Source organism: Heloderma suspectum, chromosome 9, assembly GCF_057233095.1.
Source record: "Heloderma suspectum isolate Gila_16-S chromosome 9, 16-S_ref, whole genome shotgun sequence".
In the NCBI taxonomy this organism is placed as follows: Eukaryota; Metazoa; Chordata; class Lepidosauria; order Squamata; family Helodermatidae; genus Heloderma; species Heloderma suspectum.
In genome coordinates this window covers 16,384,943-16,412,336 of record NC_139466.1, presented here as the reverse complement: position 1 = coordinate 16,412,336, position 27,394 = coordinate 16,384,943, and the positions used below count along the sequence as shown (strand labels likewise).

Below are 27,394 nucleotides of genomic sequence, written 5' to 3'. Positions count from 1 at the left end.
CTTTTCAGACAATTATCTCCTAAAGATGGTTGAATAAATAAAAAAGATGCCCTGCCATCAGGCTTACAAATTAAAATGACAAGACACACAAGGGAAAGGCAAAGGCAGAGGAGATCAGTTTTTCAAGGTTGTAATAAGGCGGTGAGCTATAAGCAAGCATTTAGGACACAATCCTATGCGTGTTTAGACAGGAAAAAGTCCTGGAACTCTCAGCATTCTCCAGCCAGCATGGAGTTGTAGGACATTCTTCTGTCTAAACATGCATAGGATTGCGCCCTAAATAAAGCAAGACTTAAGAACATCCCCCCTTTATGCTTTCCTAGGCTCTTCCAAATGATATATTGTAAGTATGGAAGTTTAGAAAGAAACTGGGAGGTGGGGGAGATCAACAATGCCTTTTGGTATGAAGGATTTATTATTGTAAAGTTTATTTTTGTATTTCATAAATGCAATTGGAAAACATATAACAATGAATAGGGAAATAAAATACCTTCAGTTAATGATATACTACATTAGAGCTTCATTAGGTGGAATTTGTCCTTTTTCTGTCCCCCGCAGTTGCAGGTTGTGACTATGACACCAAACTTTACATAACACATGCAAGCTTTAAACCCATCAAGAGTGTTTTTGCAGCACTGAGATTCTGGGACCACATGACTGCCTGAAAAATAATAGGCCTGCTTCTATGAAAGCCAAAATTCTAACCTTTGAAGATTATAAGAATCTACTGCAAGAGCTGATGACAGCAGAGCTACGAAGTAGTCGACTATACATAAAATCTAAATATTAATGTTGTCTACACATTGGAGTCCGGGGCGGGGGAGTCAAGTTTATGTGAAATGTTCTTTAAAATTTATAACAAGGGCATTTTAATATGCATGCATTGGAGGCCCCACCAAAAATGTTAGTTTGTATGAACTTTTCTGGCTAATTGTCACGGTTGGCACACTGAAGGTGTAGTCAAGGGAGGCAGCAGCTCACAGGGGCAAGAAACATGTGGCCCTCCAGATTTTTGTTGGATACCCAACTCCCACTAGCCCCAGGCAGCATGGAAATGGCCAGGCATGATGGGAGCTGTAGTCCAGCAGCATCTGGAGGGATGTGGGTTCCCCACCTCTGAAGGAGTCTGTTGAGAGAGACAAGGATGGTACAGAGCAAGTAGGGAAGATGGGAAGGATAAATAGCTGCAGTATGGTCTGTCCAGGCAGGCAGCTAAAATTGGTCAGAATCTACCTGAGCTCTTTATTTATAGGCCAAGGTGAAATCTCATTGGCTCCTGGTGTCAGCTAACAAACTGCTCAGTCTGCCTGCATCAGCTGGTAAGCTGCAGTATTTCCTTCCAGCTTTTCTGCATCAGTGGTGCCCCTGAACAGGTCTTTGGCACCAGCACCTCTCCCTTACTGCAAACTGCTATGTTGGCACAGGGAGTAAGGCATCAGATTCCCGTGTCTTTGGAGGCATCCTGCAAAAAAAATTCTACCTCACTTATGGCAACAGCAATAGAAAAACATGTTTCATTAAGTGGCTTTGAGCATGTCTGGCAGAAATGGCAACGATTTTCCAGTTACAGGATAGATGGACCATTAGTCTGACAGAGGTTATTCATGTGTCTTTATATTATGTAGTAGGATAACCAGAACTACAGAACATTCCAGTTAAGGACACTTGGATCCCTACCACGTGTCTTTGAGAGGGGAAGAAAGTAGTCCTTCCCAGGGGAGGCTGGTGGCTCTGATTTCAGTGGGGCAGAGATTCCTTTCTGGGTTTTAGTTACAACCAGCCTGAAGCCCAAAGGTGCTATGCAAGGTGCTGGACCCATTTTGGGGATAGGGTCCAGCACCTGGTCCTTCTCCACCTCCTGATTTTGTTGCGGGAGCGGGATTGGATGTGCTTCCACTCTCAACAACCAGGACTATGTTTTACAGGATTAAAGGATTTTTCTACTTCTTAGGAGACATGCCTACTTTCTTCTCAAGGCTGATATATAGATTGTATGTAGTCTCATGTATCCCATTGACAGTACAATCCTATACATACCTACTGAGAAGGAAGTCCTATGGAGCTCAATGGGCCTTACTCTCAGGTGAGTGGGTAAAGACTGCAGTCAAAAATAATATATTGCAAAACTGCAATCCCATTTCTTCCTATTTCTTTATCTTAATCTTACTTGTCCTCCCTAATGTTGTCAACTTTACTACACACAAATAAAGACTGGGAAGTGTGTGTGTGTGTGTGTGTCAGGGGTGGGGCACTGGGCAGGGAGAGAGACTACAGGGTTCAGGTTTGTTAATGTGATCGTTGAGGTTGATGGACTGAGTTTGAGGAACAAGTTTCAATACATAAGAAAAATCCCTTTATTAAAAAATGTCAAAGTAGAATTGCAAAACAGTTCTAAGTTATTCACATGATTATAATACTTCTAAAAAAATAAGTTCTGCCAATACATTGGAATATGTTTGCTCAACTCAAAGCTTTAATCCAAAGGGGGAACCCTATTATTTATTCTGTAGGATCAACAATATTTACAGCCAAGGTCATTATACAGCTTGATTCCAAATCTATGTTTGTGTGTTATTATTGATGTGTATAGAAAATATGCATAGTTTAAAGACAGTCAATTTTAATGACTTGTTCTTTTAAAAAACTGAACGCAAGGTGAAAAAAGTGGACTACTATGAACAAGTGCCATGGAAGTCTTTCCAGTGTAAAAACGTTTTCTTGTTATGTTGCTAAGACAAGTGGATTAGAATGAAAGCCACAAAGATGTAACTAATAGGACAGATGGATGGATAAATTACAGACTAAGGGTGCAACCCACCCAGCACTGCTGCTGCAGTGTCTTCATTCATGTTGATGGGCTGTGCTCGTGCACAAGCATAACTGAAATAAACTAAGAATGAACAGCAGCATTAAGTGGATTGCACCCAATACATGTATTTTAGATAACTGTAGAATAAGTGGAAAATCAAAACAAATTTCAAATGTGATGCAAAAAAAAGTGTTATGTGGAAAACAACACGTGATACAAAAGTACATTTGATTACTGCACACTTTAAGCTATTTATGTTTTTGTTTTATTTATTTTTTAAAACCAACCAGCAAATGCATTTAAAACCTGAGCTACTTGTCTAGTTTGCTACTTGTCAAACCACAGCCATCTCTGGGGCTCAGAGACGATGCTGCTCCTTTCAGCAATTCAGAGGGAACAGTTTCTGTGGCCGTAGCAGCAGCAGCATTCTGAAACAAGTCCCAAGTCTGCAGTCCTATAGCGATTCACACATAAGACCCATTAATATTAATGGGCGTTGTGAAAGTACAACTTGGGGCAGGCTTACCGCCATAGCGTTCTTCTATTTAATCCAAAGGGAAACATAATCTATAGACTTGTACATGTTAGTGTCTCTAGGATGCCACTTCGGGTAGTGTATATGTGGATCTACAGACTTCGTAAACAGCAAGATTATGGCATCTCATGTTATTGCTGAATTATTGTTAGGGCTGGAAAATGGGATTAAAGTGTTTAAAATAAATAAAATATAGCATATCAGATCTAAAAAAAATCTATTCACGAAGTTAAGGAGCATGATGCCAGTAATAAAATACAAGTGAGCTAGGGGGAAAAACCAGCTACCCCAACGTCTAGCACTAGTAGCTGAAAATGCTGGTGAAAGGGACATTTTAATCTGAAAAGATTAATTTTCAGCTACTACCTTCAAATGACTTCCTCTGGAATATGCCCACTAAAGTTGAAGAGTACTCCAAACTACAGCATTATCCATCATTCTGGAATCCACAAAACATTATCTTTTGCTGTTCTCTGGTAAGTATGTAACAGGGACACCATTTAAATAATGTTTCATTCACCATACATTTTGTTAACTTATCCCTCTAGCTCATATACTCCTTCTGAAACTAGACAGAGAGGGACAGCAAGTGATCAAGCCTTCAAATTCAAACCCAACATCCACAGTTACATTAAAGCAGTGGGCTACCATGCTCGTTAGCCTTTTTATACACTCATTCAGTTTCCACTTATTTTGCAATTTGTTAGCTACAAGCCACATGTATGGATTCTGAGCAATCTTTCTGCTGCTTCATTTATTTTAGTTGAGTATTTGGTATAATAATGATGATGATGATGGCGGCACAAATATCTGTCTGCGTACACTATGAAAATGTAGGAAAGGGTAGACATTCCACAAGCTTTCCACTTCTACAAGACAGACAGATGAAGGGCAACCTGATTCCAAAGCACAAGAAGTTTGAGCTGCTGCAGCCGAAACACCAACCTGAGCAGCACAAAAGCCATGTAGGTTTACCACCTCCCTCTTTTTGATGTGAAACATTCTTCAAACTCACATGAGCAGGATTCTGGCCAGACTTGCAGAGAAACTCTGGTGTAATTCTCATGGGGGACGGGGAGGAGAGAGAGACCTGTGTCTGGGCTGTACCACTTCACCTTGCAGATAAGGGTGACATAATAGAATCATCTTCCATACAAAAAGGTCATGTCAATCCCCACCTAGAGTAGTAAAGTCCTAGACATGGGCTTACCACCTCAATGAGAACTAGTTCTCTATGGCCCTTAACTGGGGCATACTATGAATAGGGAACGGGGGGTGAGGAAAAGATGGGGAACAGTGCTGATGCAGCAAACAGCTGTTCGAAGGCAGAGACAGCAGAGTCTCAATGTTAATCAGAGGACAGGCTTCAGAAGTCAGACTCTACCACTCCTGTCAGCCGAGCGGCTCTGAGGGTCAGCCCATTAGGGCTCAAAGTCAAATGCATATAATTTAGCAGCTTGATTCATACAGTCGATCAGTGCATTCAATTAAAGCTTACTTTCTTTCAATCTGTTTCTGTGTTAAACACTGCATATGTGATCAACCTCTGTAATGGAAGGAAAGTTTTCCACTTGCATAGTATGGTGCTTTTGATTAGGACATATATATCTTCTGCCTTTGTGCAATAACTCTGCAACACAAAGGGCATTTGTCAATTGCTTTGGCACAGTCCATACAAGCAACAAGATGTCCGCAAGGAATGAGGGCTACTGAGATGGTTTTATCCATACAGATTTTACAAAGTTTTTCCTCCTGCAAACGTCTTAACTTCTCTTCGGTACCGAGATCTAAGGAGGGGAAAAAATACCAATAAATGTCATGAAATAGCAACGGCAAGGAGGAGAAAAAGCGGAGCCAGGGTGCTCAGCAGATGACCAACTATGCTGACCATTCACCCCAAACTTGCTTCAGGGGTTAGGTAGGAGGTGATCAGGGATAGAGCTTTTCCCTGGTTATGTGAACATGTGCTCCAGAAGGCTTTCCTGGCACCAACTCTACTGAGTTTCAGGCATCAACTAAAAATGGCTTGATTTGCCCTTTCAATAAACCATTATTTTGTATTATTTTTGCTGGGGTGTGTGAGTGCGCGCGTGTGTGTGTCTGAGAGAGAGAGCCAGAGAGAGACAGAGAGAGTTTATTGGCTGTTCTTTGTATTGTTATTTTACCATGTTATCTTAGCTGTTACTGTTTGACTTTATGGTTGGAAGCCACCTTGAATATTCTCTGAGCTGGAAGGTAGGGCACAAAGCGCACAAAATAAATAAAACAACGTAGCAAACAATGACTCCTGCAACCTCAGCCCTAGACCTCCTAGACTAGTACTACTATCCTATCAGGATATAGGAAACCACGGGGAAACCAAAATATGTTGGGATTTTAAAACTGAAATTTGCTTTAAAGTACAGAAAAACAGGGAAATACTGTCTGTACAAGGAAAAAAGGAAAGCTTCCTCCTGTGCAAGCACCGAGTCATTGCTGACTCCTAGAGGGATGCCGCTTTCGCTGGCGTTTTCATGGCAGACTGTAGCGGGGTGGTTTGCCATTGCCTTCCCCAGTCGTGACTACCTTTCCCCCAGAAAGCTGGGTACTCATTTTGCCGACCTCGGAAGGATGGAAGGCTGAGTTGACCTGAGCCGGCTACCTGGGACCCAGCTTCTGCTGGGATCGAACTCAGGTCGTGGGAGAGTTTCAGTTGCAATACTGCCGCCTACCACTCTGCGCCACACGAGGCTCTACTGTCTGTACAAACATGGTAATAAACAACAGAACATTAGTTAAATGCTAACAAAAAGTTAAGAGAATCATCCAACTCACCACAAGCAGTATTAATGGTATATCAAGATAAGTGCACGTGCGTGTGTGTATACATATATTTGAGTCCTACAGCAAGGATATCCAACACAAAGAATAGAACATAAGAAGAGCCCTGTTGGATCAGACCAAGGGCCCATCTAGTCCAGCATTCTGTTCACACAGTGGCTGACCAGCTGTCGACAAGAAACCCACAAGCAGTACTTGAGTGCAACAGCACCCTCCTGCCCATGTTCCCCAGCAACTGGTGTGCATAGGCTCACTGCCTCCGATATTGGAGGTAGGATAGAGCCATTAGGACCAGTTGCCATTGATAGCGAGTGCCTAGTAGACAAAACCATCAATAGGGATGTCAGAGAATTCCACCACGGATCTCGGTGAGGCCGAATGCCAGTGCATTCAGCCCACTGAAATCCATGGCGGAACGGCCTGCCACCCCCCCGCAGATCCCCCCCGGGACGGGACTTACCTGGGGCGGATGTTCCGGGTGGCGGCAGCTCTGGCTTCGGTGGATGGTCTTCCGACCGGCTGCCGCCACCATTTACATTCCTTATTTTTCGCCGTCTTAGTCTACAGAAATATTTACGTAGACTAAGATGGCGAAAAATAAGGAACGCAAATGGTGGTGGCCATAGCCGCTGCCATTTGCATATGCCGTTTTTCTTTTTTGTTTTTTTACCCAGCAGCCAGTCCACGGCCGGAAATCCGGCTGCGGATGGCCCTGGCCTGGCCGGCTGCTCTGCAGAGCCGCCGCAGAGCAGAGCCGGCCGTCGAGGATTCCGGGGGGAGGGACGGAGCGCCTCTCCCACTCCAGCGGACGCCGCCACCCGAACAAGGTAAGGGATTCGTACATCCCTAACCATCAACCAATGGATTAAGACCTCTGAACTCAGAAAGCTCCACTTTCTCTTACTCAGAAAGAGTAAGACCTCACATATATAAGCAAGAACTTCGCCCCACGGCAAAAGTTATACTAGATCAACATGCCAGAGTAATATTCTTTTGTTCAAATTGCATACATACTTTGACAGTTCTCACCTTTTTCCCAGGATGCATTGAGTATATTTTCTTTCTGGGCATTTATTAAATCTGTGACCAGAGCTGTGACAGATCTGTAGCTCTCTGAAGACAGGAGATGTTTCCTTTCCATAGCTTTCCTAATTTCATCCAGGCGGAAACCCATCTGCATTGCATTCTGAACCACAGGGCTCTGTAAGAGTTCCTCATCTGCAGTAGGGGATGAAATTATAAATCTTTCAGACCTTAAGCAGCACCTCCAGCAACACCAGACAGGCTGCTTAACAAGATCAGCCTCGGATGGCCTTCTTTTTGTCCCATCAGCCAGGACAGCTAGACTGGTGGGGACGAGGGAGACGGCCTTTTCTGTGGTGGACCCCACTCTGTGGAACTCCCTCCCTAAGGAACTCCGTCATGCCCCCTCTTTAATGAGCTTCCGCTGTGCATTAAAAACATGGTTGTTCAGGCAGGCATTTGGGGTGGGTTAGGGTATTTTAGAAAATGTTTTTATTGTAGAATGTTATTGTTTTAAACTGTTTTATTATATGTTGTACATTGCCTAGAGTGGCTGGGTGACCAGCCAGATGGGAGAGTAATAAATTAAATAAATAAATAAATAAAATGAAGCCAAGGAAATTTGCTGTGTGTGTCCTCACATACGGGTGAAGCAATCCTATGGCCCCTAGACAATGCTGGGGGGGGGGGGGGCATAGGATACTTTAGATTCCTGGATCCGAGATCTGGGAATCCGCATTCTGCCCCCACTTCCCCTCCCAGCCAGTGCAGACATGACCACGTCAGCTGCCTCTCCAAGGTGAGGAACCCAACCTCAGAGACGGGGTACAGGAGGCGTTCTGGTGGGTGGGGAGGGTTCTGCAGAGGCCAGGATCTGAGCTGTCTCGAGGCCTCACCAACCTCCTTCCCTCCACCTACGAGACACCCCAGTCTCCACCGCTCCTCCTGCTCTGCACTGGATGCTCATAAGCCTCTGAGACATAGGATTGTGCCCTAAGTAATTTAAACATATTTAACTGGTGTTTTGAAGATAGATAGATGTCCAGTTAATCATTCTACCATCAAAAACAAACAGGAAGAAAATGGAAGCAAGTATATTTTAAAAGATTTGCCATTTGTCCCCTCCATATCCATTTATTTTCAAGTAGAAGCAAACATTCCTTGCAGTAACTTATCCTTGCTCAGAGCCATATAAGATCAAAACCATGATGACAAAGTCTTGCCTGAAGGACCACAGCTCAGTGGTAAGGCCCAGACTTTGCATGCAGAAGGTCCCTGGTTCAATCCCTGCCATCTCCAGTTAAAAACATCAAGTAGCTGGTGATGCGAAATGCCTGTGCCTGAAAGCCTGGAGAGCCACTGCTAGTCAGAGTAGACAATACTGGGCTAGATTGACAAATAATCTGATATGGTACTAACGCAGCATTCAACAAATATAACTCTATGTTAAACCAGAACTGTACAAGTTGTGAACCAGCAAGACAAGCAGACCATCAGCCATATGCTGTGGCCTGCTGGATGTTCCTGCCCTGATTCTCCAAACTCAGAAAGAGCACATTTAAAAAGGGAGGTTGGCAGTGGGAGAGCAATGGGTCACTGGGAGAGCATTCCAGGGCATGTAGGATATGGCAGATTTCTCCTCTTAAGGCCATAGACACAGCTGCAACCTCAGGAGGGGAAATCCATTTGGGGATTACACACACACACACACACACACCCCACCGTCCAGCCACTGCAGAAAGCACAGCAGCAGCTTCTCTTCAGAGGGCACAACAGCGTCCTCGGAAGAGTTTGGGAAGCATTAAATGGGGGCAAGCCAGTGGGGAGGGAATGGAGAGGAGGTGGGAACGCTGCCTCCACAAACCTCTCCGTCTCCTGCCCCCAGGTGAGCGAGCGAGCTAGATGGGCTCCAAGGCTCATCTAAGTCTAAAAAAACAAAATGGAGGAATGGGAGGCTGTTAAAGCCTCTGCCGGGCTCTGGCTGGCAGAACATAGGATAGATGAAGGATAGGATAGAGCATCAATCCCTTCGGCTTGTGTTCTTAGTTTACTAAAGATCTGTTGATTTTCATAATGATGGGGCCTAATCAGACTAAACTGTAATGTCTAAAAATCAGAGATTTAGGGAACAATCCTATAGGGACAGGCGGCTGCCTCCAAACTTGGAGGCAACCACCTATCCAATGCAGGACAGGAGAAGCACGTTCCCTCTGCACTTCTCCTGCCCTGCATTTGCGGCTAGACAGCCAATTTCAGCTGTCTAGCCGCAGGACAGCGGAGCGGGGGAGGAGACTGCCAGATGACACATAGGATGTGTTGTACCAGCATTTCCGCCTTCCCCGCCCCCTGGACCCCCCCCCCGCCCGGAATGCCCCGTTTTGGCCGCTCCGCGTTCCTCTTCCGAGCGCAAGGCAGCGCAGAAGCGGGGGAAGGTTGATTCTCTGGGAACTAACCTCGGAGCACAGGCTCCGAGGTCAGTTCCTGGAAAACCACATATCCTATGGCCATCTAGCCACTGACTAGTGGCCATAGGATTGCTCCCTCTGACCTCCAAAATATGCAATCTCTAGCAAATGAAACCTATTCCCCATTATTTGTGGATGCGATTCCCAATGATGGGATTAAAGCGGCAAAACATAAATCTTCCTAAATACAGACATGCTCTAACACTAGCTAGATTCAGTGTTTTATCCTCTTTAAGGAATATTTCAGGGTATTCATTTTGCTGTATGTATATGTTCTGGTGGGACTGAAGAGGTTGAGTCACAAGTCTTACTATAATGTCCATTTTATGCAGCAATCAGATTGAAATTGTTCACAGATTTACAGTCTTTGAATGAACTAACTGAATGTTTTCTTTCTGTAAACTGATATAAAATTAAGTTTTTTGCAAAACTGCTTGTAAATGCAATGAGAATACCATTAGAAAAATTTTGATTTTATGTTTTAAATTTTGGTTTTAGTTAGGTTTATGCTGGTCTATGACTGCAATAATCTTTGATTTGATCTCTAATAGGCCTGCTAGGTCTTAAATCAGCTTGCTACGTCTTAAAACAATGGTATAGTTACCTTCAATAGGTGATGTCTTCTCAGCCTCCTCTATCTAAAAAGAAAATTTGAGATTACATTCTTGTTATAATTAATACAGTGGACTGAATACAAGGAACTGTGAAACAGAAAGGAAATTAGATGCTGGCGTTATTCCATAAACACTTCTGCAAGAGCTGATACAGTGCTACGATAGGCAGGTTCTATAGCAATTTCTTTGTTTACTACATGTATACACTACCTTATTGTCAAAGCTCTCAAGATTTAACCATTTAAAACAATGGCTTGCAATCTAAGAGACATGATATGAAAATGAAAAAAAAAAAAGCAAGGGGAAAGATGAAAATAAGCCAACTGAAGTATCAACTGCATCACAATGTTACATAATGAAGTCACATAATGACCAGTCGGAATAGCCACTACAGGCCACTGTGCTGGTAGGGGGGAAGAGCTAAATGGTAGCTCGATCCAGCCAGGCAAATGAACGATTGACCTATAAAATGTAATCCTACTACTGTAATGTGGTCTATATGGTGCTACCTTTGAAAAGTGTTTGGAAATATCAGCAGGTTGAGAATACTGCAGCCAGACTGTTGACCGGGGCCAGTTACAGGTGCATGTGACTTCCTTGTTACAACAGCTTCACTGGCTACTGATCTGTTTCCAGGCCCAATTCAAAGTACTGGTTATGACCTATGAAGTAGGGCTGTGCACTGCTTTGGCCCAAGGCCTAAACCCTGAGTCAAAGTGGGCCATTTCAGGCCCCTTCTGAGGTGTAGAGGGGGCATGAAGCGACCCGAGGCAGGTCGGGGGCTCTCTGAAGCACTCGGTGTGCTTTGGAGCTTCAGCACCTCAACCCAGCCACATCGGTGCCTCCAGCTCCTTACCTGAGCTGACTCACAGGAGTTGCCGCTGTCACCGTCACCGTCGCCATAAGCTCCCGAGTCCTGGGCGCGCATCAGCTCTTTTTGGCGGGAGTTGCCATTTTTAAAATGGCAATGCCCTGCAACAGGAGCCGGCATGCATCCAGGGCTCAGGAGCTGGCGGTGGTGGGTGGTGATGGTGGTGGTGATTGCAGCGGTAGCCATTATCACCACTGCCTACCGCCATCGTCACTACCGCCAGCTCCTGAGCCCTGGATGCATTTCAGCTCTTTTTGGTGGGAGTCACCATTTTTAAATGCCCCTAGTAAGGAGCTGGGGGTTTGTGCAGGGGTGTAGAGGGCCCCCAAAACAGCATTTGGATAGCCAAATCCCACTTCAGGTTCGGGGTCAGGAGGCCCTGAATCAGCAAGCCAAATCGGGCCTGCCTCCAAAGCCATGAAGCGGCTTCCGTGTTGGATGGGGGGGGGCTGCACAGCCCTAATATAATGCCCTATACAATTTGACACCAAGCTATTTGAAATACCTCATTCTCCCATATAAGCCTGCCTGGGCTTTGAGGTCTTTGGAGGAGGCCTTTCTCTCAGTTCTACTGGCATCAGAGGCATGTTTTGTAGGTACACAAGAGAGGGTCCTCTCAGTGGCTGCTCCCCAGCTCTGGAACTCCCTGCCAAGAGAGGCCAGGATGGTTCCCTCTGTTGTCCTTCTGCCAGCAGGCAAATATGTTTCTATTCAGACAGGCCTTTGGCATGTCAGGTGGTTTGTGATGAACAGGATTTTCAGTGGTTGGCTATTTCTTTTATTGTTGTGTTTTTAATTGATCTGTTTTTATATTATGCTTTTAATTAAGACTCTGTTTTAATCTGAATTTTTATTATTGTTAGCTGCCTTGAGTGCCATTTTGGATATAAACTTAATAAAATAAAAATAAAATAAAATAATCCATAGACTGTAAGCCTTGTGCACAGGACCTATGCTATTTTTATTTTTTGTACAACACCTAAAAATATTGGGCATTTATATATAGACACTGCAGTTTGTACAAGTCAATTCCTTCACATTAGCAAGTCTCTTAAATATCAGTCTACTCCACTGGTAACAACAGCATCCATTCTGGACAATGATTTGCAAATGGAATCTCATATGCTCATTTGCTTTTCATGCTTTCCCCATCACCAACAAGAAAACAAACATCAAGTAACTTAAACACAGCATCTTCTACTGCAGAAATTAACCTTTTCAGCCACATATGGAAGCACCACCTGTTCACGCACAGGCAGCTGGAGAAAGACTGGAGGAAAGTAACCAAAGCCCTCTATGATTTAATTGGCTCAATGAATTTCATAGTTTAAAACTGCATTTATCTGAAAACAGATTCCCTGTGGAGGTATCCAAAATATATGGTTGCCTGGGACAGGGGAAGTGGGGGTGGGGGTAGGGGAGAGACACTTACTGTAGAATCCTGCAGAGAATTAGTTAAATGAATGCTGTTCACAAAGTCTTGCCCTTTTTCTTCTATCAGGTATTTGCACCTAGGCATAATATATTTGAATGAAATAAATTAATGTTGAAATCATCTCAGACCGGAAGAATATGCATTTGGAAGTATAGAGCTTATGAAATAAGGTTCTTAATATATTTTGGAAATGAAAACAAACACACATCTTCAAAAATAAACAATAATCAGCCCTCCTAAGAGTTAAAAATCCAAAAGACGGCTTAAAACATTGACAGAAGCAGCATGGTCACCAATCTGAAAACGAACAGAAACACACACAAATTCCTTGTGTTTGCACCGGACAAAATGTACAGCTCTCTTCTCCCGTCCCCACTTCTCAAAAGGGAAAAGGCTTGCACAGGAAAGGGGAAAAGGCTTGCACAGGAACATAGGACATGGTCTTACACTGAGTTGGACCAATGATCAATCTAGCTCAGTACTGTCAATACTGACTGGCGGTGGCTCCCCAGGGTTTCAGGCAGCAGTTTTTCCAGCACAACCTGGAGATGCTGGGGATTGAACATGGGGTCTTCAGCATGCAGAGCAGGTGCTCTACCATTGATCTACAGCTTCTCCCAACAGGGTCACTCATAGCTGCTGTTTCCCCACCGTAGGCAGTGAGATACTGATCTCTGTTGCAATTCACCCTGTGGCGAGAGGGACACAATCACCACCACTTGCCTTAGGCTGAGAAACCTCATGGGCTCCCTTTGTTTCAGTTCACCTCTCCACACAGGGTGAACGGAAACAAAGACTGCTGTCAAGAACGCGCCTCCCCACAAACAGGTCAAGGAGAATATAAAGGGCTTGACAGAATGGATCACAGAGGTCATTTGGCTTAGATTCTAAAAACCTGCGGACTGTCTGGCAAATGTTTCTACCAAAATGGCTTACTTGTTCAAATAGATACTTCTGAAAATGAGATACAGTCATGTGAAGAGTCCCTACGAACATAAGAATGTGAGGTGTGGGTGTGCGCGCACCCCGGCACATGTATCTATACCTTGATGGATTTAGAGGGAGTGCAGGGAGTCAGGGTGCAGTCAGCTCTGCTGAGAAGCCACCTCCATTACGCTCCTCCCTCCATCAACTCTCACCTGACAGCAGCCATTATATCAGGCTGTAGCAGACGGAGGAAGTGACGAGCACCCACTCCATTGGCTCTGCTGAGAGACCAGCAACTTTTAGCTCTTCCACTCCTTGAACTGTTTTCAGTCCAGCTCATTGTAAGAATTTGTAATTAAGAACTAGTGCCAGGGTTTGCTTTTTTTCCTCCTTCCCAATTGCTTTTCCTTTTGTGTCGAGTCTTTTAGATCGCATGGAACTGCCTTATTATTGATCTTTGTAAGCCTCTCTGGGAGGCTCAGTTTTGGCTGAAGAACAGGGTAAAAATCCTTCAAATATTTATTCTTTTGAAGTATTTTTAGATCTACATGGACAAAACTTAAGTGCTTTACCCAGGAAACCATTTTGCATGCTGTTCCCATGGATCTTCATCAGCCTTCCATTCTCGTAGTCCACCTCCACAGTGAAAGCAAGTAACACTGTCACCATTACCTACGAAGAAACAAGGATAAGGGCTTGGACATGAACTTGAAAAGTAAAATCTGAGCCTGCAAGTATTTTTGCACAGCTGACAAAACTCCAGTTCAGATAGATTTTTCTAGTTTTGTACTGCAAGAAATCCATTGCACACCTATAATGGGACAAAGGAGACACATTTCACTTATTCAATAAGTGCCCAGAATAACCTAATGATTTAAATTATTCCTAACCCACTTTTAAAACAAAGTTCTCAAAGTGGCTTACAAAATATGAGTAAAGACTACAGTGAACAACTAAAAATCAATACTAAATAAGTCTGAATAAAAAACAACAAGCATCAGAACTGTACTAAGATGCAAATAGCAGCTAAGATCAAGTCAATGCCTGAGCAAGTCAAAAAGGTCTTAGCTTGATAAGCTTTCAGCCCAAGGCTAGGTGCCAGGCAAGCAGCCTTGGGGAAAACCTTCCAGAATTGGGGGTAGTTTTGCCCTAATTAAACCTGCTGCTTTTGAGCACTCTACCTTCAAGGAACCTTTTCCACATCTATTTGTTTGGCAAAAACCCACTTGCACTGCAGAGGATTCTGGGGAGCATCTACAGAGCACAGTTTACATGGGTCACTGCTGACCAGACTTATCGGGCCTCACCACTGCTTCAGATGAACTGAATACATGGCCTAGAACACATGCAACATTCCCTTGCGGCTTCAGGTTGCAGTGGGTGACTGAAGTGGACAAGCTGTATTTCACAGGAAGCTTATCTGCCATTACTGCGCTTTTCACTGAGGAACCCCGATAAGCTTCCAAGGTGAATACCACAGCCTTAGAGTATATCCTGTTGTGTGTATATATAGAATATGTGATAAGCCAGTTTAAGTTACCAAGATACTGGTGGCAAGGGGAGAGTTTTCATACTTGTGTAAAAGCAAAATTAATATATTTGGTCTGCATTTGGGGACACCTTGTGGTTTCAAGGTTTTCTCAACCTTGAGAACCACCATATTGAACAGTAGGCTATACAGTTCAACAAGTGATTTATTTACTTACTTATTTTATTCACAATATTTATATACCGCTCCACATCAAAAGATTTTGGAGCAGTGAACAGCAGAAATAAAAGAATAAAGCATGATGTTAAAACAATTTAAACATTTTAAAAGAAATGTGCATAAAGAAGCTTGTATAGCAAAATGCAAGCAATTCATGAACAAATATGCAAGCATCCAATGTCAGCTGTTAGCTCAACTGAAGAGGCAGGGAAGAATAGTCGCAGACCAAGACTATTCTTTCTCCAATCAGACAGAGAAAGATATTAAGCATCGCTGAACTACAATCAGAAACTGCATCAAAAAACTGCTTACATGGTAAATGTATTGCACTCACTGGAAGCAAGGATCAGTTTATTCCACATTAAGAGAAATCCACTCAATGATGACACCCCTCGTGGAACTTACGCTTAACCAAATGAGTTGTTAAAACATACAGAAGCTTGGAATATGTTTTGGGATAAATCAGATGTCATCAGTTCTAGCTGTGCCATAAACATCATGGAGGGAGCAATCCTATGGCCACTGGACACTGTCTAGAGGGCCATAGGTTGTTTCTGGGATCCGAGGTCAGAACCAGGGATCCGACCTTGGAGCCCAGAAACTGCACTCCCAGCCCCCTCCCCCTCATAGCCAGAGGAGTTACCTGCGTGCTGACTATGTCTTTGTGGTCGGAAACAGCGTGTAGATGGGGAAAGGGGGCGGTCCTGGGGGCAGTGAGAGGAGGAGACCACGGAAGCTGCATTATGTACCTTCTTATGTGCGTTCCGAGCCCTTCGCTTCCCCAAGCAAAATCACCTCTCTAGCCAAAAATGCAGGGCAACTAGAGCATGGAGGTGAGGTTTAAATGCTATTCCTGGGGGAAGGGGATTAGAGTGACTAGACTGGCTGGAATCTAATACCCCTAGAACAGAAGATACTAAGATCTAGTGTGATGTAGTGATTCGTGTATCCCATCTTGAATTTCCTGGAGGAAGAGTGGGATAAAAATATAATGAAATTAATGGCAAAGTCATGGGTATTTAATTGCATCTTGTGTGGATGTGGACCATTACATTTTCTAAACAAGCCAGTCAACACTTTCCTCCTTTCCACAAGGCTGAACTTGTATTTTCCAATTTGTATTAGCATAGAAATATTTATATTTGACTGGTACAGAAGCGACCCTGTATTACAAATGACGTATGCGTCACTGAGAACTGACTTATCTCTGCCAATTTTGCAAAAATTAGTAAGATTTAGTTAAATATACATGTTCTTGTATACTGACAAAAGAAAAAAATGGTACTGCTTTTAACTCACCATTTGCTAAGGAGCTGGTTGAAACCACACTACTTACTGTAACTATATTATACAGTTTATCCATGACTGACAGCAAGATAAACAAGAAAGTTCTGCATTCAGCTTACCTATGCTATAAAAGCCTGCACGGGCAAGCTGCTCCTTGCTAACCACATACATCCACATCACAAATGTCTTGACTCGGGCTTCATAATCTGCCATAGAAGGATTTTGGGGGATGTTGTCATTACGTATCTCACTTCTATCCAGCTCAGCATCACCAGACTGATTTGGAACATTTGCGACATTTCCAACATCGCAACCAAGGACAAAGAAACACCTCGGGAAATGGCGTCTATGTTCTGACCAAGCCTTATCATGAGGTTCCCAGTTTTTCAGTTTGCCTCCACAACAAAAGCACTCAACTTCATCACCAATGCCAGTGTAATAGAGTCCAGCTCTGGCCAGCTCCTTTGGAGTGAGATGAGCATAAGACGGCCAGTTGTGAAAAGATCTCAGCCTGGCTTCTTCATTGCACATAGCAGGATTTCTGGGGTACGGGGAACCAGAAAGATCCACAACTTGCCCAGTCCTTAATAGATAATCTGCATAGAGGTCAGAAGATGGATCTAGAGGGGGCTGGATAGCATTAGCTACAAAGCAGTTTTCTGTTCTATGCTGACAATTCGGGAGAACAGGATGTGTGTCGTTCTTCCCAAAGTACATGTCATTAATAAACTTGCAGTTTGGAGAAATGGTTTTGTGTCTTTCAGCTGCCGAGTCCCCCTGTCGCCACCCTTCTACGGTTCTGTGACACCTGAAGCACTTCACTTTGTCTCCCTCTCCAGTGTAGAAGAAACCAGCTTGGGCTAGAGTTGTGGGGCATACAGGATAGTAGTTTGGAAAATTGGTAAATGTTTGTTGTCTGGAACACTCGTCAGCCAGCTCTTGGTCAGGATCATCTTCTGGAGTGGCACAAGCTCCAGTGTTATCTGGTCCGTTACATGTCATCCCTCCTTCTTGAACAGGATGCCCACAAATTTCCTAAATAAGAACACATATATGTTTAGACTCTAAAGGCATTAAAACCAAACACCTCCATACCTAACATTTGTATGATGCTTTCAAGTGTTCAGAGTGCTTCACATGCATTATCTAGTTGTAATCCTTACAATAACCCTGTGAAATAGGTAAGTATTATTTATCCACCATATTGCAGATTAAGGTGGGGTGAGGGGAAGCTGAGAGAGAGTGGTTTCCTAAAATCACCTAATGAGTTCATGGCAATGGTGATATTCAAACCAGGGACTTCCTGATTCACAGCTCAAATTTAGCCACTCTGTTTATTAATGGCGGTTAGACTTATTACTACAGAGCTGGAAATCCAAGCGTCGACCTCCTACTCAGAAATGACTGAACCAGTATTGGCTCATAACTGAACAATTTAAATACATGTACATTCTCAGATCGGAAGGGGGTTGAAGGAAATATTAAAATATTGTTGTACAGATAGACACTACTGGGAGAAACATCCAGTTTAGCTGGATAATCATTTAAAACATATTCATATTTCTTATCTTTATCCCAATAAGTATTTTGTATGCAATTGTATTAGCAAAGAAGACGTTCTGTTCAATTCAAGATTATTAAGAGTCCACAAAGTTTCAAATTCCAAGAAACAGATATTTGACTCCATACAATGGAGGAAAAGGAAACACAAAAATACAGAAAGGCCAACTAACAGAATGAAGTAGGTTTCCATTGCCAAAAAAATTAAACGAATTCAAAGCCATCCAGTACCCATTAACAATTCTGTAAAAGCTGCTTACAAATCTTAATACCTGGAATTTTGCAACAGATTCAGTTACTTAAGACTGCATTCTTATCCATGACTAGGTAGGCCGTATATCACTATAAAGACCTTCCTGGGAAGGGAGCAATCAAAGGAGAAATATGTTTGGTTCTTTCATCTCTATAAAAATGACCCAATAGTAAACAACTGTAGTACAGTTTCTAACTCTTCACTAGCACATGGACATACACGATTTGCATATGGAATGCCATTAAATCCTCCTTCCAAAGAGCTGTGGGGAAAACACTGAAGAGAATTAATGGGCCTGTTCAGATGTCATGCTAACCATGTTGCAGCAAGTGGTTAGCGAGCGTGGCTAGTCCATGGTTAATAAATCACCATGGTTGAAAAAAACGCCTCTTTTAATCTGGCAAAAGCTCAGCTTGAGGTTGGGTGGAACTGCCACACTTCTCTAGGTCCAGAGGAAGGATGGGGTCACACTGGGAACCTGCCTCTTCCAAAGCTGAGAGTGAAGAATCAGTGGTAAACATCAATTCTGGCTACCAAGGCCATTCAAAATGTGAGGATCCCTATATTAACAAAAATAAATTTATATACGCACATACAGAGAGAGTCTAAAAATGAAAAATAAAATACACAACCAATATGATTTATGCGACTCTGGGAAGTGATTTATTTCTTTTGTTTATATTCTGCCTTTCTACAAAAAATGGTGCTCAAGGTTGTAAATGATAGCTTTAAAAGATATTCATTCTCTTATTTTTAGATCTCAAAAACTAACATGAAAACTAAAGGATTATTATTACACAAACAGTAAAGGACATTCAATTTTACTAATAAATTAGGTATGATATAGCAGCCAACCAGTCTACAAAATTTGTGATAAAACAAATCCATACAAATTTGTGTACATAGTATGCCACAAAATACATTTGGCAACCGTAGATTTCTAAACTCATTACTCTGTTTCTCTTCATGTTATTTAACAGTTAATAGATCCAGCCTTTATGCATATAGCACTTAACATTTTTGCAGCTCATTATACTGCTATGTTGAAAGATAGTGTAGAATACACTATTCACAAAATTATAAACAATAGAATGTTAGATTTGGCTTGTTGGGTGCAGCAAATGATTGGCTCTCTCTTGCAAGGCCCATCAGCTGCTCTCCCTAGTGGACTTTTAAGATTTGAGTACTATTTAGATATCTGATTTGTAATATGAACAAGCTTTTAATTTGCTGAAATGAAATGCCTACGATGCTACAGAAAGGGCAAATACCATCAGCTGCCAGCCAAGACTATAATTTACAAACACTTTTACTCTGAAATGAGCAGTTTGTGGATTGTACACAAATGCAATATTTGAAAGACTTTTCATGAAAAGAATAGAATCCCTATGGTCCTCCAACGTTCTTTAATTTTACAATACAAAAATGCCCACCAAGGATCTCTTAAAACTTAAAGTGTATCTAACCTGTGTTAAGTTATCCTGAGGGCCAAAGCAGACATTACTTTAAATCTGTACCTAGCAACAATGCCTTTTTCTCTTTTTTACTCTCGAATAGGCACAGGGCCCCGATCTGGTTCAGAACCCTCATGTGGGGGGTTGGGGGACTTTAAGATCCAGATCGAGCCCCCTTCCCCTACTTGAGAGTAAAAAGGAGTGGGTGGGTGGAGAAAGATTTTGTCCTAGATACTTGTGCTAGATTTAAAGTAATGTCTGTTTTGTTCCTGAGACTGCACTCTTGCTTAAAAACACAGAAGTGCCATGTTGGTTCAGACCTAAGTCCACCTAGGCTACCATTTTCCGCCCTTTGTCATTTTTTTGGATGACAAAGAGATGAGGCTGGATTGTGCAGACAGGTATGGCTTCCCAGCCTGTGACCATACCTTCATAAACCATATACTGATGGCGACTAATCTCCAGAAATGGAGGTTACCAATTCAGCAAGCCATTTCCACATTTGGAATAGATTATGCACAGTGAGTTTCTGTTCACTCTCCCCCCACAATTCACATTAGACATTCTACTTGTTTAACAAAGATATCTTGAAGAATCACGGGGCATCATGCTCCTAGACCTCGCCATCATGCTCCAGTGGCTTGGCTTCAGTAATGGCATCCCAACTTTGGTGGATGATGGAGAGGGGATCCCTCCCTGCCAAAATCCTCGAGCACATTAGAAGAAGAGTTCTTTGGTGTTGGGAGTCAGATGCCATCCAGGCAAGCAGAGTGCACTAGAGATGGTGCCCTCACTTTCAACCTAAGATTTCTGACACCAAACCAGCGAAGGGGTTACAGCAAATGCCTTCAGCCCCACAAATCAAATGCTGAATACAATTCTCCTTTCAGTTGCCCTATTGGCACTTCCGTGTAATTGACATTGATGTTGTACATCAGCTGCACAGGCTGTACAAAAGTCAAGTCTCTTAGGCCTCAGTGCAAAATCTCAGCAGGCTGTCTCAACCCTCAGCTGGGAAAGTCTGCAAGACCTGGAAGGTCTGCTAGTACAAGCTTTCAGAGCCCAAATGGGGAGAACTGGCCACACTGGAAATCCAGATTTTGAGATTTCGTTGTGTTCCTTTCCCCTTCTTTGTGCTCTCTTTTTATCTCGGAGACCATTAAGCCTTCAACTCTTGATACTCTAGGGTAGCCAGAGACCCATTATTTCTGCATATTTCTGCAATTAATCAACTAAAGTTTATTTAATTGGGTGACAAGTAATTTAAAGTAATTTAAAAATCATGAACAAAAAATACATCAAGCAAACGCAACAGGAGGGAGGGAAGGAAGACAGAGCAACTCCCCTATGAGGAAATATTAAAACTTTGGGGGCTTTTTGCCCTCATGTCCTGCTTGTGGGCTTCCCAATGGCACCTCTGATTAGAGAGGACTACACAGGCCTTTGGTCAGATCCAGCAGGGCTTTTCTTATGTAGACCCAGGTAAACTGACGAGTAATGTTTGGTCAGCCTTTATTTTGATGACTGCGTTTAATTGGAGCATAAATCAGTTATCTTCAGAAAAATACATATTCTGATGCAAATTTCTTAGAATAATTTCCCCATTTTTCAGCCAAGTAGTGGAAGCAGTGGTCTGAAATATGGGGGAAAGGAGAGTTCTAACTAAATTGCACTGCTGCACACATAGGCTAATGATAAAGCATTTGTTTGATTTTGAGATACTCCCTTAAATATAGTCAAATACACTCATATAAAAATATACCTGTCTAACATTACCTAAGAAAAGGGGTAAAGACGCTTTCCCCACCAACAGCAGCCGCTTTGACAGATTTGAGTGATTAAGAATGCATCTTTCAAACAGGTGCTTCTTTTTCAGCACAAATAATATCATCCCCAGCTGCTCATCAAATATATATTTCTACTGTATTACAGGAAGAGGATTAGCGCCAATTCACACACCAGGAAGCAAGGAAACGTATGTTTGTCAGCGTGCGCATTACACGTGCCTGGCAGCCACGGCCAACCGCTCGTGCTTGCAGGCCACGCTCGGATACGTGTGCGACACACACCTTTTCACAACCAGCGAAGTGTCGTTTTTACCCTGTACCTCTATTGCACGTGCTAAAAACAAACCAAAAAAAAACCACATGAAGGACATATGAAGCAAAGGCTAAAGAAAGCACTGCAGACACAGAGAACGCTGCCCGTAATCCTCATTACGGTGATGGGAACGAAGAGAAGCGATGGTGGAGTAAAACTGAGATGCCCCACCTACCCCACTCCTCTTGCAAGAAAGGACCTACTAAGGGAGGGGGGGGGTATATATAAGGCAACACCCCCTTTCGTCTTCAGGCACCTACGTCCTATAGGATTGCGGGGTTGGGGTGGCTGTCTATGGGTGTTTATATGAAAATGAAACTGCTGCTTCATCTACCACCCCCCATATATTTTGATTTTTTATTATTATTATTTTTTTGCAATAAAGGAAGCACCGAGGCAGGGGGCGCAAGAGAAACGCCAACACACACACACACACACACACACCCAACCCCCAGTGTTACTAAAGGTTATGTGGGGTGTTGGGGGGGGCCCGTATCCTTCCCTTTCCCCTACAGCAGCTCTACGAAGGGCGGAGGTGGGGAGAAGGGCGGGTTTCACCACTCAGGCCCCCGCCTTTGCCCCTCCTAGATCTGCAGCACTCAGCCCCACTCAATTGGGGGGGGGAGAGAGAGAGAGGGAGGGAGGAAGGGGGAAACGGGGGAGTCGACCCCTTATCCTACCTGCGTGTTTGCTTGCCTAGCCTCCCACCGCCAGCTCGGGCGGCCGCTCCGCCGGGCCGGGCCGGGCCGGGCCGGAGACACGCACACGCTTCCACTCACCGCGCCCTCAGGCTACTTCCCAAGGCCAAGCGGCTCCTCCGCTTCCCCCTCCGCCAGCCGCTGTAACTCCTGCTCCGACTGGCCAGGCAGGGCTGAGGGGGACGAGAAAATGGCGGCCCTCTCCTCCGCCTTGTCGGCGGCGGGCCTAAGCGCCTCCCAGCGGCCTTCGGAAGCAGCCGCGGGCCCAGCGACCCCCGGCGGCCGCCGCTGGATGCGCTCCTCGGCACCGGTCCCTAGGCCGAGTGGGCGGGCCGGAGGCCGTGGCGGGATCGACTTTTTATGTCGTTTAGGGCGCAACCCGACGCGTGTTTAGAGAGAGGAAAAGTCCTACAACTCCCAGCATTCCCCAGCCAGCACGGCTGGCTGGGGAATGCTGGGAGTTGTAGGACTTTTCCTCTCTCTAAACACGCGTCGGGTTGCGCCGCTACTTATTTTAACATTCACTTTAACCTCAAAAGAATTCTGAGGTATTGGCTTGGGGCACCAGACGTGCACTGAGCGCCCTTTATCTTGTGCTGTTTATTATTTGGCATTATGTGGTATGTTGTTGTTTATTCGGTCAGTCGCTTCCGACTCTTCGTGACTCTTCATGGACCAGCCTGTGCCAGAGCTTCCTGTCGGCCGTCGCCACCCCCGGCTCCCCCAAGGTCGAGTCCGTCACCTCCAGAATATCATCCATCCATCTTGCCCTGGGTCGGCCCCTCTTCCTTTTGCCTTCCACTTTCCCTAGCATCGGCATCTTCTCCAGGGTATCCTGTCTTCTCGTTATGTGGCCAAAGTACTTCAGTTTCGCCTTTAATATCCTTCCCTCAAGTGAGCAGTCTGGCTTTCTTTCCTGGAGTATGGACTGGTTTGATCTTCTTGCAGTCCAAGGCACTCTCAGAATTTTCCTCCAGCACCGCAGTTCAACCCCTTCATGGATCACTGCCTTGTTGTGGCGAAGGGGCTTGCGTAACTCAGTGAAGCCATAAGCTATGCCGTGCAGGGCCACCCAAGACGGACAGGTCATGGCAGAGAGTTCTGACAAAATGTGGTCCACTGGAGAAGGAAATGGCAACCCACTCCAGTATTCTTGCCAAGAAACCCTCATGGAACGTATCACAAGGCTAAAAGATATGACGCCGGAAGATGAGCCCCTCAGGTCGGAAGGTGTCCAATATGCTACTGGGGAAGAGCAGAGGGTATTTCCAAGTAGCGCCAGAAAGAGTGAAGTGGCTGGGCCAAACCCGAAAGGACACTCAGCTGTGGATGTGTCTGGTGGTGAAAAGAAAATCCGATGCTGTAAAGAACAATATTGTTTAGGAACCTGGAATGTCAGATCAATGAATCAAGGTAAGCTGGAGGTGGTCAAACATGAGATGGCAAAATTGAACATCGACATCTTGGGAATCAGTGAACTAAAATGGACAGGCATGGGCGAATTTAATTCAGGTGACCATCATATCTACTATTGTGGGCAAGAATCCCTTAGAAGAAATGGAGTAGCACTCATAGTCAACAAAAGGGTGGGAAAAGCAGTACTGGGGTACAATCTTAAAAATGATAGAATGATCTCAGTACGAATCCAAGGCAAACCATTCAACATCACAGTAATTCAAGTCTATGCCCCAACCACTGAGGCCGAAGAAGCTGAGGTTGATCGGTTCTATGAAGGCCTACAACACCTTCTAGAACTAACACCAAAAAAAGACGTCCTCTTCATCATAGGGGATTGGAATGCTAAAGTAGGAAGTCAAGAAATCACCGGGATAACAGGCAGGCATGGCCTTGGTGTACAAAATGAAGCAGGACAAAAGCTAATAGAGTTTTGCCAAGAGAACATGCTGATCATAGCAAACACTCTTTTCCAACAGCACAAGAGGCGACTCTACACATGGACGTCACCAGATGGTCAATATCGAAATCAGATTGATTATGTCCTTTGCAGCCAAAGATGGAGAACCTCCATACAGTCAGTAAAAACAAGACCTGGAGCTGACTGTGGCTCAGATCATGAGCTGCTTCTTGCAAAATTTCAGCTTAAATTGAAGAACGTCGGGAAAACCACTAAACCGTTCAGGTATGACCTAAATCATATCCCTGATGAATATACAGTGGAGGTGAGGAATAGATTTCAGGGATTAGACCTGATAGACAGAGTGCCTGAGGAACTATGGACGGAGGTCTGTAACATTGTTCAGGAGGCAGCAACTCAATCCATCCCAAAGAAAAAGAAATGCAAGAAAGCAAAGTGGCTGTCTGATGAGGCTTTACAAGTAGCTCACGAAAGAAGGGAAGCGAAAAGCAAGGGAGAAAGGGGAAGATATACCCAACTGAATGCAGAGTTCCAGAGAATAGCAAGGAGAGACAAGAAGGCCTTCTTAAGTGAACAATGCAAAGAAATCGAGGAAAACAACAGAATGGGAAAGACTAGAGATCTCTTCAAGAAAATTGGAGATCTCAAGGGAACGTTTTGTGCAAAGATGGGCATGATAAAGGACAAAGAAGGCAGGGACCTAACAGAAGCAGATGAGATTAAGAAGAGGTGGCAAGAATACACAGAAGAACTATACAGGAAAGATCTGAATGTCCCTGATAGCCATGATAGTGCGGTCACTGAACTTGAGCCGGACATCCTAGAGAGTGAAGTCAAGTGGGCCTTAGGAAGCATTAGTAACAATAAAGCTAGCGGAGATGACAGTATTCCAGCCGAGCTATTTAAAATCCTAAAAGATGATGCTGTTAAAGTGCTGCATTCAATATGCCAACAAATCTGGAACACTCAACAGTGGCCACAAGACTGGAAAAGGTCAGTTTACATTCCAATTCCAAAGAAGGGAAACGCCAAAGAGTGTTCAAACTACCGCACCATTGCGCTCATTTCACATGCCAGCAAGGTGATGCTCAAAATCCTACAAGCTAGGCTTCAGCAGTATGCGAACCGAGAACTACCGGAAGTACAAGCTGGGTTTCGAAGAGGCAGAGGAACTAGAGATCAAATCGCCAACATTCGCTGCATCATGGAGAAAGCAAGAGAATTCCAGAAAAACGTCTATTTTTGCTTCATTGACTATGCTAAAGCCTTTGATTGTGTGGATCACAACAAACTGTGGCAAATTCTTAAAGTGATGGGAGTACCAGACCACCTTACCTGTCTCCTGAGAAACCTGTACGAGGGTCAAGAAGCAACAGTAAGAACCAGACATGGAACAACCGATTGGTTCCAAATTGGGAAAGGAGTACGACAAGGCTGCATATTGTCACCCTGCTTATTTAACTTATATGCAGAGTACATCATGAGAAATGCCGGGTTGGATGAATCGGAGGTCGGAATTAAGATTGCTGGGAGAATTATCAACAACCTCCGATATGCAGACGATACCACCCTAATGGCAGAAAGCGAAGAGGATCTAAAGAGCCTCCTGTTGAGGGTGAAAGAGGAGAGTGCAAAAGCTGGTTTGAAACTCAACATTCAAAAAACTAAGATTATGGCATCTGGCCTCATCACTTCCTGGCATATAGAAGGGGAAGAAATGGAAGCAGTGACAGATTTTACTTTCTTGGGCTCCAAGATCACCGCAGACGGTGACTGTAGCCATGAAATTAAAAGACGCTTGCTCCTTGGGAGGAAAGCTATGGCCAACCTAGACAGCATAGTAAGAAGCAGAGACATCACCTTGCCGACAAAGGTCTGTCTAATCAAAGCTATGGTTTTCCCAGTAGTAATGTATGGCTGTGAGAGCTGGACTATAAGGAAGGCTGAGCGCCGAAGAATTGATGCTTTCGAACTGTGGTGCTGGAGAAGACTCTTACGAGTCCCCTGGACTGCAAGGAGGTCAAATCAGTCCATCCTAAAGGAAATCAACCCTGAGTGCTCATTGGAAGGACAGATAATGAAGCTGAAGCTCCAATATTTTGGCCACCTAATGCGAAGAGAAAACTCCCTGGAAAAGACCCTGATGCTGGGAAAGACTGAAGGCAAAAGGAGAAGGGGACGGCAGAGGATGAGATGGCTAGATAGCATCACTGATGCAATGAATATGAACTTGAGCACGCTCCGGGAGAGAGCGCAGGACAGGAAGGCCTGGCGTGCTATGGTCCATGGGGTCACGAAGAGTCGGACACGACTGAACGACTGAACAACAACAACAACAACAACCGCAGTTCAAAAGCATCTATCTTCCTTCGCTCAGCCTTCCTTATGGTCCAGCTCTCGCAGCCATAGGTTACTACGGGGAATACCATTGCCTTAACTATGTGGACCTTTGTTGTCAGTGTGATGTCTCTGCTCTTCACTATTTTATCAAGATTTGGCATTGCTCTCCTCCCAAGAAGTAAACGTCTTCTGATTTCCTGGCTGCAGGCAGCGTCTGCAGTAATCTTTGCGCCTAGAAAGACAAAGTCTGTCACTCTTTAAAATATTTGTATTGTATTTTATATTCTTAACTGTTGTATGAATTTTAACGTTTGTTTGTTTATTACATTTCTATACCACCCGGTAGCTGAAGCTCTCTGGGCAGTTCACAGCAATGAAAACCACAAAATGCATCATATAATACAATATAAAATGTATTTATATTGTATACAATATAAAATGTTAGTAGTGTACGCCACCTAGAGTGGCCGGGTAGCTGGCCAGATGGGCAGCTAATAAATCTAATAAGTAAATCAGCCTGGAGAACATTAGTTATGGTGCGGATTAGAAATGTAATAAATAAATACATTTCCACAAAGAAAGAAATCCACTCCTGCTTTAAGCCACAAGCTGCCTTCAT

The 27,394-nt window shown here is 44.0% G+C and overlaps 1 protein-coding gene across 2 annotated transcripts; it reads right to left on the bottom strand.

The window, feature by feature from the left end:
- On the bottom strand, positions 1-22,787 carry XIAP (X-linked inhibitor of apoptosis). 2 transcript variants are annotated; one of them, XM_084813804.1, is made up of 7 exons: positions 22,542-22,787; positions 16,614-17,529; positions 14,072-14,171; positions 12,570-12,648; positions 10,257-10,290; positions 7,194-7,382; positions 1-5,131 (listed from the first exon to the last, which is right to left on the bottom strand). In XM_084813804.1, exons 2-7 carry the CDS (start codon positions 17,494-17,496, stop codon positions 4,938-4,940), a joined length of 1,479 nt encoding a protein of 492 aa, XP_084669930.1. In that variant the 5' UTR covers positions 17,497-17,529; positions 22,542-22,787; the 3' UTR covers positions 1-4,937. The 2 variants fall into 2 exon arrangements, with proteins under 2 accessions (XP_084669930.1, XP_084669932.1); XM_084813806.1 differs by having other exon boundaries at positions 3,061-5,131; positions 22,641-22,787.
- Positions 22,788-27,394: the final 4,607 nt, after the last annotated feature.